The 15,932-nt window shown below is 38.1% G+C and overlaps 1 protein-coding gene across 2 annotated transcripts in view; it reads left to right on the top strand.

Moving 5' to 3' along the window:
* Window positions 1-15,375, top strand: part of MYOF (myoferlin) — a 113,448-nt gene extending 98,073 nt beyond the window's left edge. For both annotated transcript variants that reach the window (XM_039480977.1, XM_039480976.1), the window contains 15 exons: window positions 72-170; window positions 1,229-1,354; window positions 4,260-4,415; window positions 4,551-4,642; window positions 5,648-5,818; window positions 6,415-6,563; window positions 6,837-6,976; window positions 8,701-8,789; window positions 8,882-8,977; window positions 10,088-10,229; window positions 10,613-10,712; window positions 12,264-12,457; window positions 13,603-13,712; window positions 14,087-14,234; window positions 14,801-15,375. In XM_039480977.1, coding sequence (XP_039336911.1) covers window positions 72-170; window positions 1,229-1,354; window positions 4,260-4,415; window positions 4,551-4,642; window positions 5,648-5,818; window positions 6,415-6,563; window positions 6,837-6,976; window positions 8,701-8,789; window positions 8,882-8,977; window positions 10,088-10,229; window positions 10,613-10,712; window positions 12,264-12,457; window positions 13,603-13,712; window positions 14,087-14,234; window positions 14,801-14,836 — 1,848 coding nt within the window. In that variant the 3' untranslated portion in view covers window positions 14,837-15,375. The remainder of the gene's footprint in view (window positions 1-71; window positions 171-1,228; window positions 1,355-4,259; window positions 4,416-4,550; window positions 4,643-5,647; window positions 5,819-6,414; window positions 6,564-6,836; window positions 6,977-8,700; window positions 8,790-8,881; window positions 8,978-10,087; window positions 10,230-10,612; window positions 10,713-12,263; window positions 12,458-13,602; window positions 13,713-14,086; window positions 14,235-14,800) is intronic.
* Window positions 15,376-15,932: the final 557 nt, after the last annotated feature.

The following is a 15,932-nucleotide window of genomic DNA, read 5'->3' as shown; positions in this document are numbered from 1 at the left end:
GAAAGAGGCTGGAGTGCATGCTATAAAGTTCATTCTTATCTACCACTAAAAGGGATATTTCTTTTTTTAAGGAAGAAGAGATTGTTGATTGGTGGAGCAAATTTTACAGTTCAATAGGAGAGCATGAAAAATGTGGACAATATATTCAAAAAGGATATGACACTTTAAAGGTACTATATACAAAAATTAAAGGGACGTTTTGGTAGGTCAAAATGTTCGCTCTTTTTGACATACAATTATTTTTATCTGATTGTTAGTCTCCAAAACAAATGATTAAGTCTTGTCTATTCACATTGCCATAATTGTAAGCAATCCAACCTCATCACAAGTTTCATCTGACTTCTCTCCAAAGTATCATATTGTGCATAACAGAACTTGAACAGTGAAACTGGTGTTTTGACAGCCCTAAATGGATTGGAGTCAGTTTCCCATTTTCACCTGGTCAAAACAACAAAAACAACAACAACAAAAGACACATAGATGTCTGTCTACCTGATATGTAGGTTCATAAATAGTTAAGTATCTCAATACCAGATGCGACCACAAATAAATGCATGCACATAATTGTCTGTAATTATTTTGGGCATGCAAACAGGGAAGCCAAGAGAAAGATAAGACCCTTAATATCCTTCTGATTTTAATATTAGTAAGGAAAGTTGTGACTCTTCCCACATCAGGGCATGTGGGGAGGAGAGTGGGAAGGGAGTGAAAGGAGTTCCAGAAAGGTCAACCCTCTATTGACTAGACACAGATATTAAGGGCTTGATCCTGCACCACTGATCTCAATAGGGGTTTTACCATTGATTTCTCTGGAGAAAAGCTCAGAAGCACATTGATGGAGACTGCAGTTCTGTATATTTAATTAATATTTTTCTTTGTGCATTGGTGTAAGTTGGAACCAGAAATATCTTTTTCTAAGACCACTCCCACTTTTTCATGTATACACCTATGGGGGCACAAGTGAGGTTGAGGTTGGGGAATGCAGTTGATTCAGGTTTTGATTAAGACACAAGTGGGGATTGGCAGCACCAGAAACAACTCCCATTTTCCAAATAGATTCTGTTCTTCTCCCCCTGTAAAGAGGTAAGAGTGCAAATAATACTGAATGGTTTTGTGCCCTAACATCTCCTAAGTGGAGTACAGCTTTGCTACACCACAATGACACTAGATTTTTAATGGACTTGGTGTGTGTGTTAAATTTTTAAATGTCACTTCAATTTTACTTTAGGTGTATGATTGTGAACTGGAGGAGGTACCTGAATTTAAGTACTTGACAGACTTCTGTGAAACATTTAAGCTGTACAGAGGCAAATCGGAGGACAATGATGACCCTTCAGTGGTAGGAGAATTTAAGGTAAAAAAAAAAAAAGTATCCTAATGAAAAAGTAACCAAATGCTGGAGGTAGCCCTTTGAATGCATCACTTGCACATACATTGAGACTACTCCTGTGTCGGACACATTCTGTTTGACTCTGAGAGGTGCATTGCACTCACCACTCCTGCTCAAACTCTGATTCAGCAAACCACTTAAGCATGTGCTGGAATACATTCCCATTCAGCAAAACACTTTGAGTTTGCTGAAGTCCCACTGACTTCCTTAGGATGTAACCATGTGAATAAGTGCCTTGCTAAACAGGGATGTTTGCCTGAGTGGAAAATGCAGGTGCTCAGAGCCTCTCAGGATCAGGCCCTTTCTTTTCAGTGGCACAGTGGGGGAACAACATAGCATATATTTCCCTCTTCCTGAGATACTTGTGTGTTAATTCAGAGGACCAATGCTGCACAGGCATATGTTGAGAAGCATGTTATTTTTCAATGGTTACTGCTACAGGAAGCTGTCCTAGTATTGTGGTTTTGAAATAATAGGCTTAAAATAAAAAGATCAGCTCCCCTCTCCCCCCCACAAAAACCATTCTGCTGTATCTGTTGAAAATACATTTTACATTATTATATAATTAAAGGAAATAACAGGCCAGATTGTCAACTACAGTGAATAAGTTTAGCTCAATTGGAGTTCAATGGAGGAAGGCCATTTCACATCAGCTAAAGACATGGTATGCAGTCTCTATTTTAATATAATGAAGGCATATAAAGTGAAATCCTGGCCCCACTGAAGCTGATAGCAAAACTTCTATTGACTTTCAGAGGGGCCAGCATTTCACTCATAATGTTTCTCAGTCAGGTGTATTTATGGAATCGAATCTAAGACAGCTTATGTACTCAATTCTTCACTCTTTTTGTGGCTTTGTTCACAAATTTTCCAGGTAAAAATTAGGGCTGTCAAGTAATTAATCACACTGTTAAACAATAATAGAATACCATTTATTTAAATATTTTGGATGTTTTCTACATTTTCAAATATATTGATTTCAATTACAACACAGAATACGTGTACAGTGCTCACGTTATATTTATTTTTAATACGTTTGCACTGTAAAAAAACAAAAGAAATAGTATTTTTCAGTTCACCTAATACAAGTACTGTAGTGCAATCTCTTTTTCATGAAAGTTGAACTTACAAATATAGAACTATGTACAGAAAATAACTACATTTAAAAATAAAACAATGTGAAATTTTAGAGCCTGCAAGTCCACTTAGTCCTACTTCTTATTCAGCCAATTGCTAAGACAAACAAGTTTGTTTACATTTGCAGGAGATAATGCTGCCCACTTCTTGTTTACAACGTCACCTGAAAGTGAGAACGGGTGTTCGCATGGCACTGTTATATCTGGCATCGCAAGATATTTATGTTCCAGATGCGACAAAAATTCATGTCCCTTTATACTTCAACCACCATTCCATAGGACATGCGTCCATGCTGATGATGGGTTCTGCTCAATAACATTCCAAAGCAGTGCAGACTGATGCATGTTCATTTTCATCATCTGAGTCAGATCCCACCAGCAGAAGGTTGATTTTCTTCTTTTGGTGGTTTGGGTTCTGTAGTTTCTGTATCAGAGTGTTGCTCTTTTAAGACTTCTGAAAGCATGTTCCACACTGTCCCTCTCAGATTTTGGAAGGCACTTCAGATTATTAAACCTTGGGTCGGTTAAAAATCTCACATTGATTTCTTCTTTGCATTTTGTGAAATCTACAGCGAAAGTGTTCTTAAAATGAACAACATGTGCTGGGTCATCATCCGAGACTATAACATTAAATATTTGGCAGAATGTGGGTAAAACAGAGCAGGGGACATACAATTCTCCCCCAAGGAGTTCAGTCACAAATTTAATTGATGCATTATTTTTTAACGAGCATCATCAGCATGGAAGCATGTCCTCTGCAATGATGGCAGAAGCATGAAGGGCCACATTATTGTTTAGGATATCTGGTATGTAAATACCTTGCAATGCCAGCTACAAAAGTGCCATGCAAATGCCTGTTCTCGCTTTCTGGTGACATTGTAAATAAGTAGAGGGCAGCATTTTCTCCTGTAAATGTAAACAAATGTGTTTGTCTTAGCGATTGACTGCACAAGAAGTAGGACTGAGTGGACTTGTAGGTTCTGAAGTTTTACATTGTTTTCTTTTTGAGTGCAGTTATGTAACAAAAAAATCTACATTTGTAAGTTGTACTTTCATGACAAAGATTGCACTACAGTACTTGTATGAGGTGAACTGAAAAATACTATTTCTTTTGTTTATCATTTTTACAGTGAAAATATTTGTAATAAAAATAATATACACTTTGATTTCAATTACAACACAGAATACAATATATATGAAAATATAGAAAAATATCCAACATATTTAATAAATTTCAATTGGTATTCTATTGTTTAACACTGCAATTAAAACTGTGATTAATCACAATTAATTTTTTAAATCACAATTAATTATTTTGAGTTAATCATGTGAGTTAATTGTGATTAATCGACAGCCCTAGTAATAATATTTTCAATGTGATTTATGCACAGAAGGAAACCTGCAGAGGTATATTTGGAATGGTGAAATACACATAAACACACTGGGCCAGATCCTCAAATGGAGTAAATCAACATAGCTCCATTGGAATAAAAGAGCTACACAGATTTAAACCAGTTGAGGATCTAACCCTACATACATTATGGCCTTGATCCAAAGCCTGTTGAAGTCAATGGAAAGACTCCAATTGACTTCAATAGGCAAGATCAGGGTCTAATTTTTGTGCACATATGCAAAACAGTCCCTCCCTAAAGCAGGAGATGGACAAGATAAACCTAGCAAAAGGTCTCCTCTGTCTCTAACTTGTATGATTCTCTGGTGAATATTCTTTTTAGGGCTCCTTTAGAATCTATGCATTATCAGATGATCCCGCTGTACCAGTTCCTCCTCGTCAATTCCGTGAGTTACCAGAGAGCGGACCTCAGGAGTGCATTGTGCGAATTTATATAATTAGAGCCTTAGATCTCCAACCCAAGGATAACAATGGGCTGGTGAGACACTTTACTTTTTTGAGGTTCAGGAGCTAACTTTGTGCTTAAGAACTTAGTGATACCAAGAAAAATTGGCACACTAAAAAAAAATTATTATTACCTAACAGTATTATTTCCCATCTTGTTTCCAAACAGTGTGATCCTTATATAAAAATAACCTTAAGTAAAAAAGTAATTGAAGACAGAGATCATTATGTTCCCAATACTCTCAACCCAGATTTTGGCAGGTAACGCATTTTCTCATGTTTTTTATCTGGTGTTTTCTAGAGTGTTTTTATAATCTCTGTCCATGAATAAATCATCACGTTACCATTATACCTTCAGTTCTACACTGCACTCATCTTGTTTTTATGTATTTTCTAAACTCTCTGACACCTTATTCACAATTGTATGATGGCTATTTATTAGGGCCCAATTGTATACAATTCTGAGCATCTCCAGAAATATGCTGATCCCCTTGCTCTTCCTTTGAAGTCAATGGAACCTGCATGTGCTCAGCGCCTCTGTGGATCAGGTGCTTAACTTTAGGCACCCAAGTCTGAACAATTTGGCCATAGTTTTTAAGACTGTAAATGTGTTTTCACTGTACATATAAAGAAGTGATTCATATATATATATATTGTGAATTACTAATAGACATCTACATTGCTTGTGAGTTTTGTTTACTTTATAACAATCTGAAAGCTGCTAGAAAGTATGTGCGATGGGGACATAGTGTGACTTATATAAGAGAGTGCATGTCTCAGGTGTTATGATACTTATACCATCCAAAACACCAAATTAGATGAAGAAATTTTGCAGAGGAAACTTAGACTAATCATCATAGTTACAGATTGGCAAGGTGAAATTCTTAAAGTTTCTGCACATATGAAAAACATGGATTAATAACAGTGATTTTTGAAAAGTAGCTCTCAGGCCCCAGACAAGGGCCTGTGGAAGAGCATTCCCTAAACTGCTGATAGCTGTTATCTAAGTCCCAACTCTGGCTGCACATGATTACAATGGTTCTAAAGAATCTGCAGGAGGCAGGGGTAGGATTCTTAAAGCCACAGTACCCATATGAACACATACAGATTTATTAATGTGTGGAGGCACAAAGCAAAACAGCAATGGTAACTCTAATTTTAGGTCTATCAGCACCAAGGGTATGTCTTTAAATGTCGTAAAAATGACTACTTCTCAGAAATGAATTTTCATGACCATTAATATTTAACTGAACCTTGTACATTTAGAATGTATGAACTCAGCTGCTTCTTGCCTCAAGAGAAGGATCTGAAAATTTCAGTCTATGATTATGATATGCTGACTCGTGATGAAAAAGTTGGTGAAACCATCATTGATCTTGAGAACAGGTTCCTTTCTCGCTTTGGAGCTCATTGTGGCATACCACAGCAGTACTGCATGTAAGTCATACTTTTGTCTCCTCAAACATTGTGCCAGTAAAGTAAGATTTCTAAACATTGAAAAAGCCAGGTTTTCTTCACTTTCATTTGGTTATATAGAAAGTGCTATGGCATCTCTGCTATCTGTTTTGTGTACCTATAGAATCATCTACATTCCAAAGAAAAACTGCAATTTTTTAGGAAGAGTCTACAAAAACTGTTACTCCACACATTTTTAGGTAGATTCTTTCTCTAGATGCGGCCTTTTGTTAGTGGTAGTAAGTGTTACTTGCATACAGAGAGAGAACATGTAATTGAATTATCTGACGAGCACATACAAAAACAAGAGTTGCAATAAGATGAATTCGCTGAAATGATTTCTCCTTTCCCAATACACAGAGATGGGGCTTAAAACAACACATACTGAGTAACTTTAACTGACCTTGAATGGAATTTTATCTTTATAAAACCCTCACTAATACAGAAAAGTCAAGTAGCAAAATTTAGTCCTTGTATAACTCCACCCACCAACTATTTAGCTATTGCTTTTTTTAGATGTTTTGGGGGAAAACGGCATGTAGTGTACTAATTGCACGATCTGCTCTATTTCCTAAAAGTTCAGGTATAAATACCTGGCGAGATCAACTGAAGCCAACACACATGTTGCAAAATATAGCCAGGTTTAAAGGCTACTCTCCTCCTATCCTCTCAGAAAATGGAAGCAGGATTAACTATGGAGGACGAGACTACACCTTGGAGGAATTTGGTGAGCTCATTGCTATTTACTGCATGTTTATCTCTTTTGAATGCACAGATTTATAGAAATAAAAAACTTTAAATTATAATAATGTGAAGAATAAGAGTAAAAAACAAGTACATTTTGTACTAAGGTTTGCATTCTCTCTCTGCATGGATAGGTAAATACAAGAATGGTTGCCTTTTTTTTTTATTTTTAAAAGTATGAATACAGTCCATTACTAAATGCAAATTCTGGGTCATGGGAGTTCAGCCCTATTTCAGTTCTTTCTTTTTATTTCAGAGACTAACAAAAAATTGCATCAGCACCTTGGACCAGGTGAAGAGCGTCTAGCCCTTCATATCCTTAGAACCCAGGGCTTGGTCCCTGAACATGTGGAGACAAGGACCTTATACAGCACCTTCCAGCCCAACATCTCACAAGTAAATTGTTTCACCTTTGATCTCCGCGATGCAGAACGCTAGCATGCCTACATTTATAGCACACGGTGCTACTATAATTGGGGTTGGGTGAAGGAAAAAGGGTAGCGGAGAGTATTATACTAGTTCATGGTCACATTAGGGAGGGATTACATAGAATGGAATTTTATTCTGTTATGATCACCCCAGATGGACTTCTCACACACCAGAGGAGTGGGAGAGGGGAATGAACATGTATTTGCAGGGACCGTACTGAGTGCCAATCCAATAGCAAAGGAGTGAGCCTAATCCAGTGGTTTGGAAGTCATCCTTCTCCATTGATACCAAACTTGTTACCATTGTGAAGTTCATGGGTTTCCACCAGGCTGATACATTTGCAACCATAAAGGCACTTAGTTTGAACTGCCGGTACCAGACTGCATTCCCACAACTGGAAAATCTTTTATCTCACAAATAGAGTTCATGACAGTGACAACCAGATTATCCACCACCCAGTCAAGAAACTAACTACAAAACAAGAAAGTAGCTAAGGGGATGGTTTGCAAAGCCTCCAGAGGAGGCTGTTTCACAAGGTTTCCATATGTGAGCTTCATTAGGTAGGAGTGAAAGGAGGGGAGGAGTTTTTGTGCCAGTAACATTTGCAAAATTTCCTCTATTTTCACAGCAAACTATTTAGTCTGAGAAAAAGCTTGAGAGAGATGTGAATCACAATGTATTAATAAGGACTAACACCACATTCATTCAGTTCACCAAGGGTGAAATCCTGGCCCCATTCAAGTCAATGGGAATTTTGCCATTGACTTCAATGGAGCCAGGATTCTACCCCAAGTGTCTATGCCAGTTTCATTCAGGGTAGACTGTGCTGAAGGGTCCTCATACGTAAAGTCCACTAGGACAGCCAGGGAAATGCACTGGTTGATCCCATCTCTGCTGCAGCCTCTGCCCCCTCATGGAGCCCCTGGAGGACATTAAAACTGGCCTGCCCCAAGGGAACCCTCAAAGGGATTATTGGTGCAAATCCCACCTGACTTTACTTGGCGGTGGATCCTCTTCAGGGTACAGTGACTCGCGTTGGCACAGCAAAGTTTAAATTGCACCTCCTTGTGCCAGCGGGATGAATCGAGCCCTTACTCTTCAGCATTCACTACTTACAAGTAGGTGCTGTATACAGCGTGTCCTACATCCACCAAGAAAGGCGTTCATGAGAGGCATTGGAGAGACTGAATAGCTTCTTGTTATGGTTGAGGGGTTACTGATAATGAAATAGACTTTCAGTGGGAATAGAGCAGAAATCTACTATGGTCACATTTTGGCCTTTTAAAACTAATCAGGAAGATGACCTCATCTAGCTAAGAATTGCTTCAAGGGCAGGGCATAGGCCGTCTGCTGCAAAACACCAGGTACATTTGTGGGGGCCACATGATATCATAAAAAAAAAAACAGCAGTTGTGATTCTTATGATTTCAAAGTTTGTATAAACGGAGGGCCCAGCCTTGCTCTGATTAAGGACAGTGGGAACTTTGGCACTCGTGTTAGTGGGAGAAGGTCTTGGCCCCACGACTGCTGCTAAAATTAGTTCTAGAGGTACTAACAGACTTCTGGGCACGATCTCAGGCTCTGCACAGCCTAACATAACCCCCTGGGGATCAATCAGAATTTTCACACCTGCATGTTTTTTAAACATGTAACCAACAAAAATCCCTTACTTGACTTCTTCACCAATGCAGGGAAAGCTTCAGATGTGGGTGGATGTTTTCCCCAAAAGCTTGGGACCTCCTGGCCCTCCCTTCAACATCAATCCCCGCAAAGCCAAGAAGTGAGTAGCCGTGCATTGATTGTGCACTGTACAGACCTTGGTGCACAGACCTGGCTACTTCACTCTCTTTCCCCAATCATCTTCTCTCTCAGGTACATCATGCGGGTGATTATTTGGAACACAAAGGATGTCATTCTGGATGAAAAAAGTATCACAGGGGAAGAAATGAGTGACATCTATGTGAAAGGGTAAGGGTGCCCCTCCCTCTGACCTGCTCATGTGAGGGTATTTAATGAGATCTTTAAAATGTCTAAATCTTGTCTCCAGTACCTATAATAAAACCACGAATAAAATAATCACATGCAAAGCCCAGCGCTGGCATGGTCTAAGTATAACTGTGAGATAAAGCCTAACTAAATAACCAATAGTGTGATAAACTGGAAGTTGATTCTAGTTGGAAATATGTCTACAGGTGGGAAAGGATTAAAACTACTTTAACTTGGTGCCTGTATCTTAACACCTGGCGATCCTGAAGTGGGCGAGTGTCTCTCTCGAAATTCCATCCTGGACTTGAGAAAGTTTAACCAAAACTGTTATTTCCATGATAAGTTTTGATTTAGACAAATCTGCATTTTCCGACAAAAAAATTTAGTCAGATTCCTGAGCACCTCTAGTAATTAACCTGAGGCACTCACTGCCATAAGATCTCCTCAAGGGCTACAGAGCAGCCAGAAGGTCTGATTCCCAGATCATGTGGACTAGCTCTGCTCGCGTTAGTTTGCTAAAATTAGCCGTGTAGCCATGGTGACAGGGGTAGCAGCTCAGGCTAGCTATCGGAGAACAATCTCACCCAACCCCCTGGGGCCATACTTGGGCAGCTAGTCTCAGCTGCCACAGTCACATTGCTAATCGTAGGCGCTATCTCAAGCGGACGTAGCGCAAGTACATCTACCCTAGCTGGGAATCACACCTTCCAGCTACTGTATAGACATAGCGTATGGCTAATGGCTTAGTAGGATTAGGCATTTATTAGATATGAAAATAAACACTCACATTAAATAGGAAAAAAACATATTAGGGATATACAGACTTGTGCTCCACAGCTACCACTAAGTACTAACAGGATATTGGATAGATGGGCCAAAGCTTTAATTTAGGATGGCAGTTCCTATGTTCTTATTACACTGCTGGAACGGGTCCAAACTGAAAGGGTCAAAAATCTATGCATCAGTCTCCAGCGTTTTACAATACAAATCCTACACCTCATGTTTGCAATCACTGCAAAATGTTGTTGCGATATAAACCAGCACTAGTAAGGTTAGCTGCATACAGCTAAAATATTTGCATTTTACTTTCAGCTGGATGCCTGGCAATGAAGAAAATAAGCAGAAAACAGATGTGCACTATAGATCACTGGATGGTGAAGGGAATTTTAACTGGAGATTTGTTTTCCCTTTTGAATACTTTCCAGCTGAGCAACTCTGTATGGTTTCTAAAAAGGTGCGGATTCTCTCGAGTTCAATATAAAGACGTCATGTACTCATTAGTTGGTAATAAAGCATTTTGAGCTAAATTCTGCCCTCAGTTACATTTGTCTATTAAAGAGTTGTATGTGCATAGCTGAGGGCACAATTGGGCCCTGTACGTTGATTTTGCACAATAAGGGACCCGGCCAATGCTGCTTACTCAAGCAAACTGCCATTGAGCTAACTGGGTACAAAAATCGGTCCTTAGTTACAGAGATGCAACTCCCCAGTGGGAGTTTTCTGTTGGGTCCTGAAATCCACATGAATGAAATCTGTTGGTAAGATCAGAAAACTACTTTGCATTTTCAATCCATAACACATTAAAGATGTTTTTAACAGAAATTATTTTATTCTTAGGAGCATTTTTGGAGTCTCGACAAAACAGAATTCAGAATCCCACCCAAACTGATCATTCAGATATGGGATAATGACAAGTTCTCCTTGGATGACTACCTGGGTATGACTTTCACAGCTAAGAATTATCATCATTGGAAAGTGAGAGATTGCAAATGAACATTTGCAAGTTGCAGCAGCAGGACCAAATTTTCAAATGGACCTCTACCAAGTGTCCATTTGTGCATGTATAATTTTGTATCCTAAAACCCCTTGTGCATACAGTTTTTGTACACTATCACTTGTGATCACAAATGATGGAATTTTGACACAAAAATTCTTCAAGCAAATCAAGCGTAGCTGTTTTTCACTCATCTGAAGTTGTATTGTGTATACAAATGGTAGCGTGCAAAATCTGCATGAGCAGATAATTTGTGCATGAAAAGCTGCATGCACACAAATGGAGGCAGGGTTGAGGCCCTCTTTGAAAATTTAGCCCTTTACATATTTTCAGATTATTCATTCAGAAGGAGAGGTGACTTGATTAAGACTGCCTTCTTCAGAATCCTATAGCTCAGTGTTGATATTTCCTGCTGAGTAATGTCAGCATTTATTCACTATTTAACATGCTGAGGAAATATTGGACTTTTTGTGCAGTGCACAGTATACCAGGCTTCCTTAGAGAACCACCTCCCTCCCCCTCACACACACACACTTTGACCTATTTGAATTCTGATCTGAATTTTGCTGCTTGAACCCAAGTGGAATCTTGCGGCAAGATCCTGGACTGCACAGAATTCAGATCAGGAGGTGTCATACAAAGGCATTGTAAAGCTCAGTCTCCAATACTGCTGTTACACTGCACAGGGCTGACCTCTGCGGTGTCTTAGGGTAGGTCCATACTTACCGCGCGGGTCGATGCGGTGAGTTCGACTTCTCGGAGTTCGAACTATCGCGTCTAATCAAGACGCGATAGTTCGAACTCCCCACGCGCTCCGGTCGACTCCGGAACTCCACCACCGCGAACGGCGGTGGCGGAGTCGACCTTGGAGCCACGGAGTTCGACCCTGCCGCGTCTGGACGGGTAAGTCAGTCCAACTAAGGTAGTTCGACTTCAGCTACGCTATTCATGTAGCTGAAGTCACGTACCTTAGTTCGACCCCCCCAGCCCTATAGTGTAGACCAGACCTTAGAGTAACTCTCAGGATGCTCTAAGTTTATGCCGTGCTGCAAACAGCTACAAGGAGCTGAAAACACAACTGAAAATTGGCTTTATCACTCTGCTAAAGTACTAAATCATATCATTCAATATCAGAAATGTGTGTATGATGTTGTTTTCTTTAATTTTGCCCAGTGAGTTTTACTGACAACACCAGTTTAAGAGTAACAGAATGTGCTTAGGGGTCCTCACAGGGCTCTCACTTCCCAGACATACACCTGGATCAATGCACTTTAGTCCTGGCCAGCAGCATCCTTGCTATTCTACTTCACGGCTTACTGTAAGGACAAATTACCATATATATCATATGTTTAATGTTTTAGATGTCCACAAGGGTCAGATTGAAACCTTATAACTCATTTCATGTATAGCCCTAGTAAGATTTGACTGGAACCACTATGCTGTTTGGCCAGCTATGTTATACAGAATGCTTTTCTCTTTCACTTTCTCTGGTAGGTTTTGTTGAACTTGATTTACACAACACAGTTATTCCAGCAAAAGTTCCTGAAAAATGCAATATAGACATGATTCCAGAATACAAGGCAAACAACCCTCTCAAGGCTCCCAAGACTGTCTCACTCTTCGAACAGAAATCCATGAAGGGGTGGTGGCCATGTTACACAGAAAAGGACGGCTCACGTGTTTTGGCTGTATGATTCTTTCATTGTATAAATGTACCTCGCTTGTTCTGCTTACTGCCTGCTTTTTTAAAATGATACTTGGGCTCCCCTGCAGCTGAGCTCCTTTGAAGATCTGGATAGCTTTAGTGGTCATTAAACTTTCAAGCTTATAGCTAGATGGACTGTTAGGGGTATTCATACACACAGAGCGTTCAGAAGATGTGCTTGGTGAGGAAGTTAAGTACTTTTAAAGTACTTTTGAATGGTTTTAGTATTTAATATTAAGTACTTTTTAATCTCACGTAGAATTCAGAAAAATATTGAGCTAGAATAGAGTACAATAAGGGGAAAGGCTTGAAACCAAAGCTTTTTATGACATTACAAATATAATTTGTAGTTAATGAAGCCGGACTATTTGCTTGAGCATCAGGCCAATAAAATTGTAAAGGTCAGTAACTATACCTGGCTCATGAGGAACTGTTTTTATCCTTTAACTGCTTAAAGGTGGCTAAGGGTGTGATTCTGCAAATGCTTATGCACATAAGCAGCTTTACACAGTAGTAGTAAAACTGAACACGCAAGATTACTCATATGAGCAAGTGTTTGCAGGTTCAGACCTTAAGAATGTATGTTTGCCATTGGCCTCTATTGATTAGAGTATCCGACTTTTTCAAATGTATCCAATTGTTTCTTCTGAATGACTTGCCTATAAACCCTAATCTTGGGATGAGGTAGATGATAAAAATATAAGTATTCATCAATACTGAATTGATGTTTTTAAATGCTCCCAGCAGCCTTATACAGGTTGAGATTTTTATTAATTATGAAGAGACACAGACCTGGGGTTGTCATTGGAAGAAAAGTGGAATTCTTTCTTTCACATTATAAACAATACATTTTGCGGATATGAACCAAACATATAGCTTGGAATCCGGACTGGGGATGGATTACCAAACACATGCTGTATCTGTCTACATTTTTAACTCCCGATTTGTGTGTTGTAAGTGTCATAATCCAGAAACACATTTTGAGGTAGCAATTGGAGGAAAATATGAAGAGGTAACATATCCAAAACTGTACAAGAAGATTTAAAGCCAAACAAACAATTTACATGCTGTTTAAGTAAAATGTTTATAAGTGATGTCATATGTTTAACATGTCTTGATTTACTGAAGGGTAAAGTTGAGATGACTCTGGAAGTCCTCAATGAAAAAGAGGCTGATGAAAGGCCGGCTGGTAAAGGAAGAGATGAACCTAACATGAACCCCAAGTTAGACCTACCAAAGTGAGATTTTTTTTTCTTTAGTTACTTTGAAGAATGCTGTGACACCCACATACAAACTAAAAAATATTGTTTATGAATGTCACATTGACAAATGATGCTTCAGATGTCAGCTGTAATTTCCCAAACTTTATATATAGAAGGCGATTTTGTTTCTATCTTACAATTCTTTCCATATGCATCCGAATAAAAATGCAACATCTTTTCTGTATAGTTGTGCAAATTTAATGAACCTGTCTTCTTAGACAAATCAATTATCTATCTTTTTTCAATTCTATATAGGTAATTATTAATTGAACTGTGTTTTATTCTCGCACTGAAGTATTTAACTCTCCCTGTTTGTTAACATGACGAATATTGTTCCTTTCAAAATGCAGCCGACCAGAAACTTCATTCCTTTGGTTTACAAATCCATGCAAGACAATGAAATTTATTGTGTGGCGCAGATTTAAATGGATCTTCATAGGCATTATCATCCTACTGATTGTATTCTTGTTTCTGGCGATACTCTTATATTCACTGCCGGTAGGCATTTTTAAATGTTCCTATGTTGTTCTTCAATTGTGACATAACTCTGGCTTTACTTAAGGTCAAAACAAGGACCTAGTCCCGCACTCTTTATTCAGTCAAGAATAACTATTGACTCTGTTTTAGTGGGGAGTGCAGGATTGGACCCTTACATCTACAATTTCTTAAAATTTAATACACGTTTCATCCTATTGATCAATTATTTATAATGTATGCATTGATGGATAGAGGATTTTGATTGGTTCTAATCAAAAGATTCAGGCAATTAAGAAGTGCCTTAAAAGTACTTTCTAGGTTGCATTGTTGCAGGAATGCAGATAGAAGTACATATTTTGGAGACTGTGGATTTCATTCTACTTTCATTTGAAATACAATACATTATAAGCTAGATCAAACAACTATGCAATAACTTACCACAACTGTTTTTTCACCAGAATAGTTATAATATACTCTGATCTGGTTTTAGTACTATATTTGCTTTGTATATTATTGTATACGTTTAAATGTCCAGCTTATTTTTTTCTGCCTCTGCTTATTGATTTTTTTTTCTTCCTTTTTCCTAGAATTATATATCAATGAAGATTGTGAACCCAATCTAAAGAAGAGGATTTATTTTTACATTATGAATAGCAATAAGGTAGTTTTACCTCAGGCTGCGGACCAAATTCAGCAAGGCTTGCTTCATGGTTTTAACCTTGTTCTCTTATATGCTAAACTAGGAAATAGATAAGGGATAAGAATTTAACCAAGGTTAGCCAAGGTTCATGGGGTATTGACTAGTGTAAAAAGTCATGTTCTGTTTATGTTTTGACTTTGATAACATCTGTATGTGGTAAAATTCCGTCTTCCTTGCTTTTAAACTAGATTTTTCATAAAAAAAATTCTCCAGTTGCTCTTTTTTTTTTTAAATGGATACTTTATTTTGAGAATTATTTTCTACTCTCTCTCGACTTAGTAAAAAAACCAAAACAATCACTACTTATATTTTTGTATATCAAACAAACAAAAAGTGCAATAATGTTCTGCTATTGTATTTTGAAAAGGTCACAATATTGCTATACTTAAAATTATTGTTAGAACCGTACTTTAAACTGTATGAGCATAGAAATGAAATAAAACAATACTAAATTACTATTTACTTTGAGTGTGTCATAGTAATTTCATTATAAAAATGATTAAATACCTTACCAACAAAAGAGAAAAAATCTCAAAACTGGCAAGCTTTATTATTTATTGAATGCCAGGGTGCTTGGCACAGTACAAACTCACAGGAGGACATAAGTCTCAAGGAGTTTACAATCTAGCTATCTTTGTTAATTGGTATAATCTTTCCTGTAACTGATATCTTTATACTCCCTGGTAAAAATGATATGGAAAACTCTCCTACTTAACATTTCTGTATAATTCACTCATGTCCATTTCCACTCTTGCCATTCATTTCCTGATGAACTTATTGATGAATATTTTTAGAGATGATCCTGAACTGGCACATCAGAATGGTTTGAAACCCAAGTGTGAATCTTGTAATTGTATCTATGAGTTGAACTAGAAAACAAAATTCTAAATATCCCACCCTGCCTTTATCTACACCAAAAATAAAACTATTCAGACCTGAACCCAGATCCAGATTGTGATTTGAACCTGTATTTATAGCGGGCCATACTGGAACTGTACATCTGAACGTGCTCAAATGTT

Source organism: Mauremys reevesii, linkage group 7, assembly GCF_016161935.1.
Source record: "Mauremys reevesii isolate NIE-2019 linkage group 7, ASM1616193v1, whole genome shotgun sequence".
Lineage (NCBI taxonomy): Eukaryota > Metazoa > Chordata > Testudines > Geoemydidae > Mauremys > Mauremys reevesii.
This window is presented reverse-complemented; position numbering and strand designations above follow the sequence as displayed.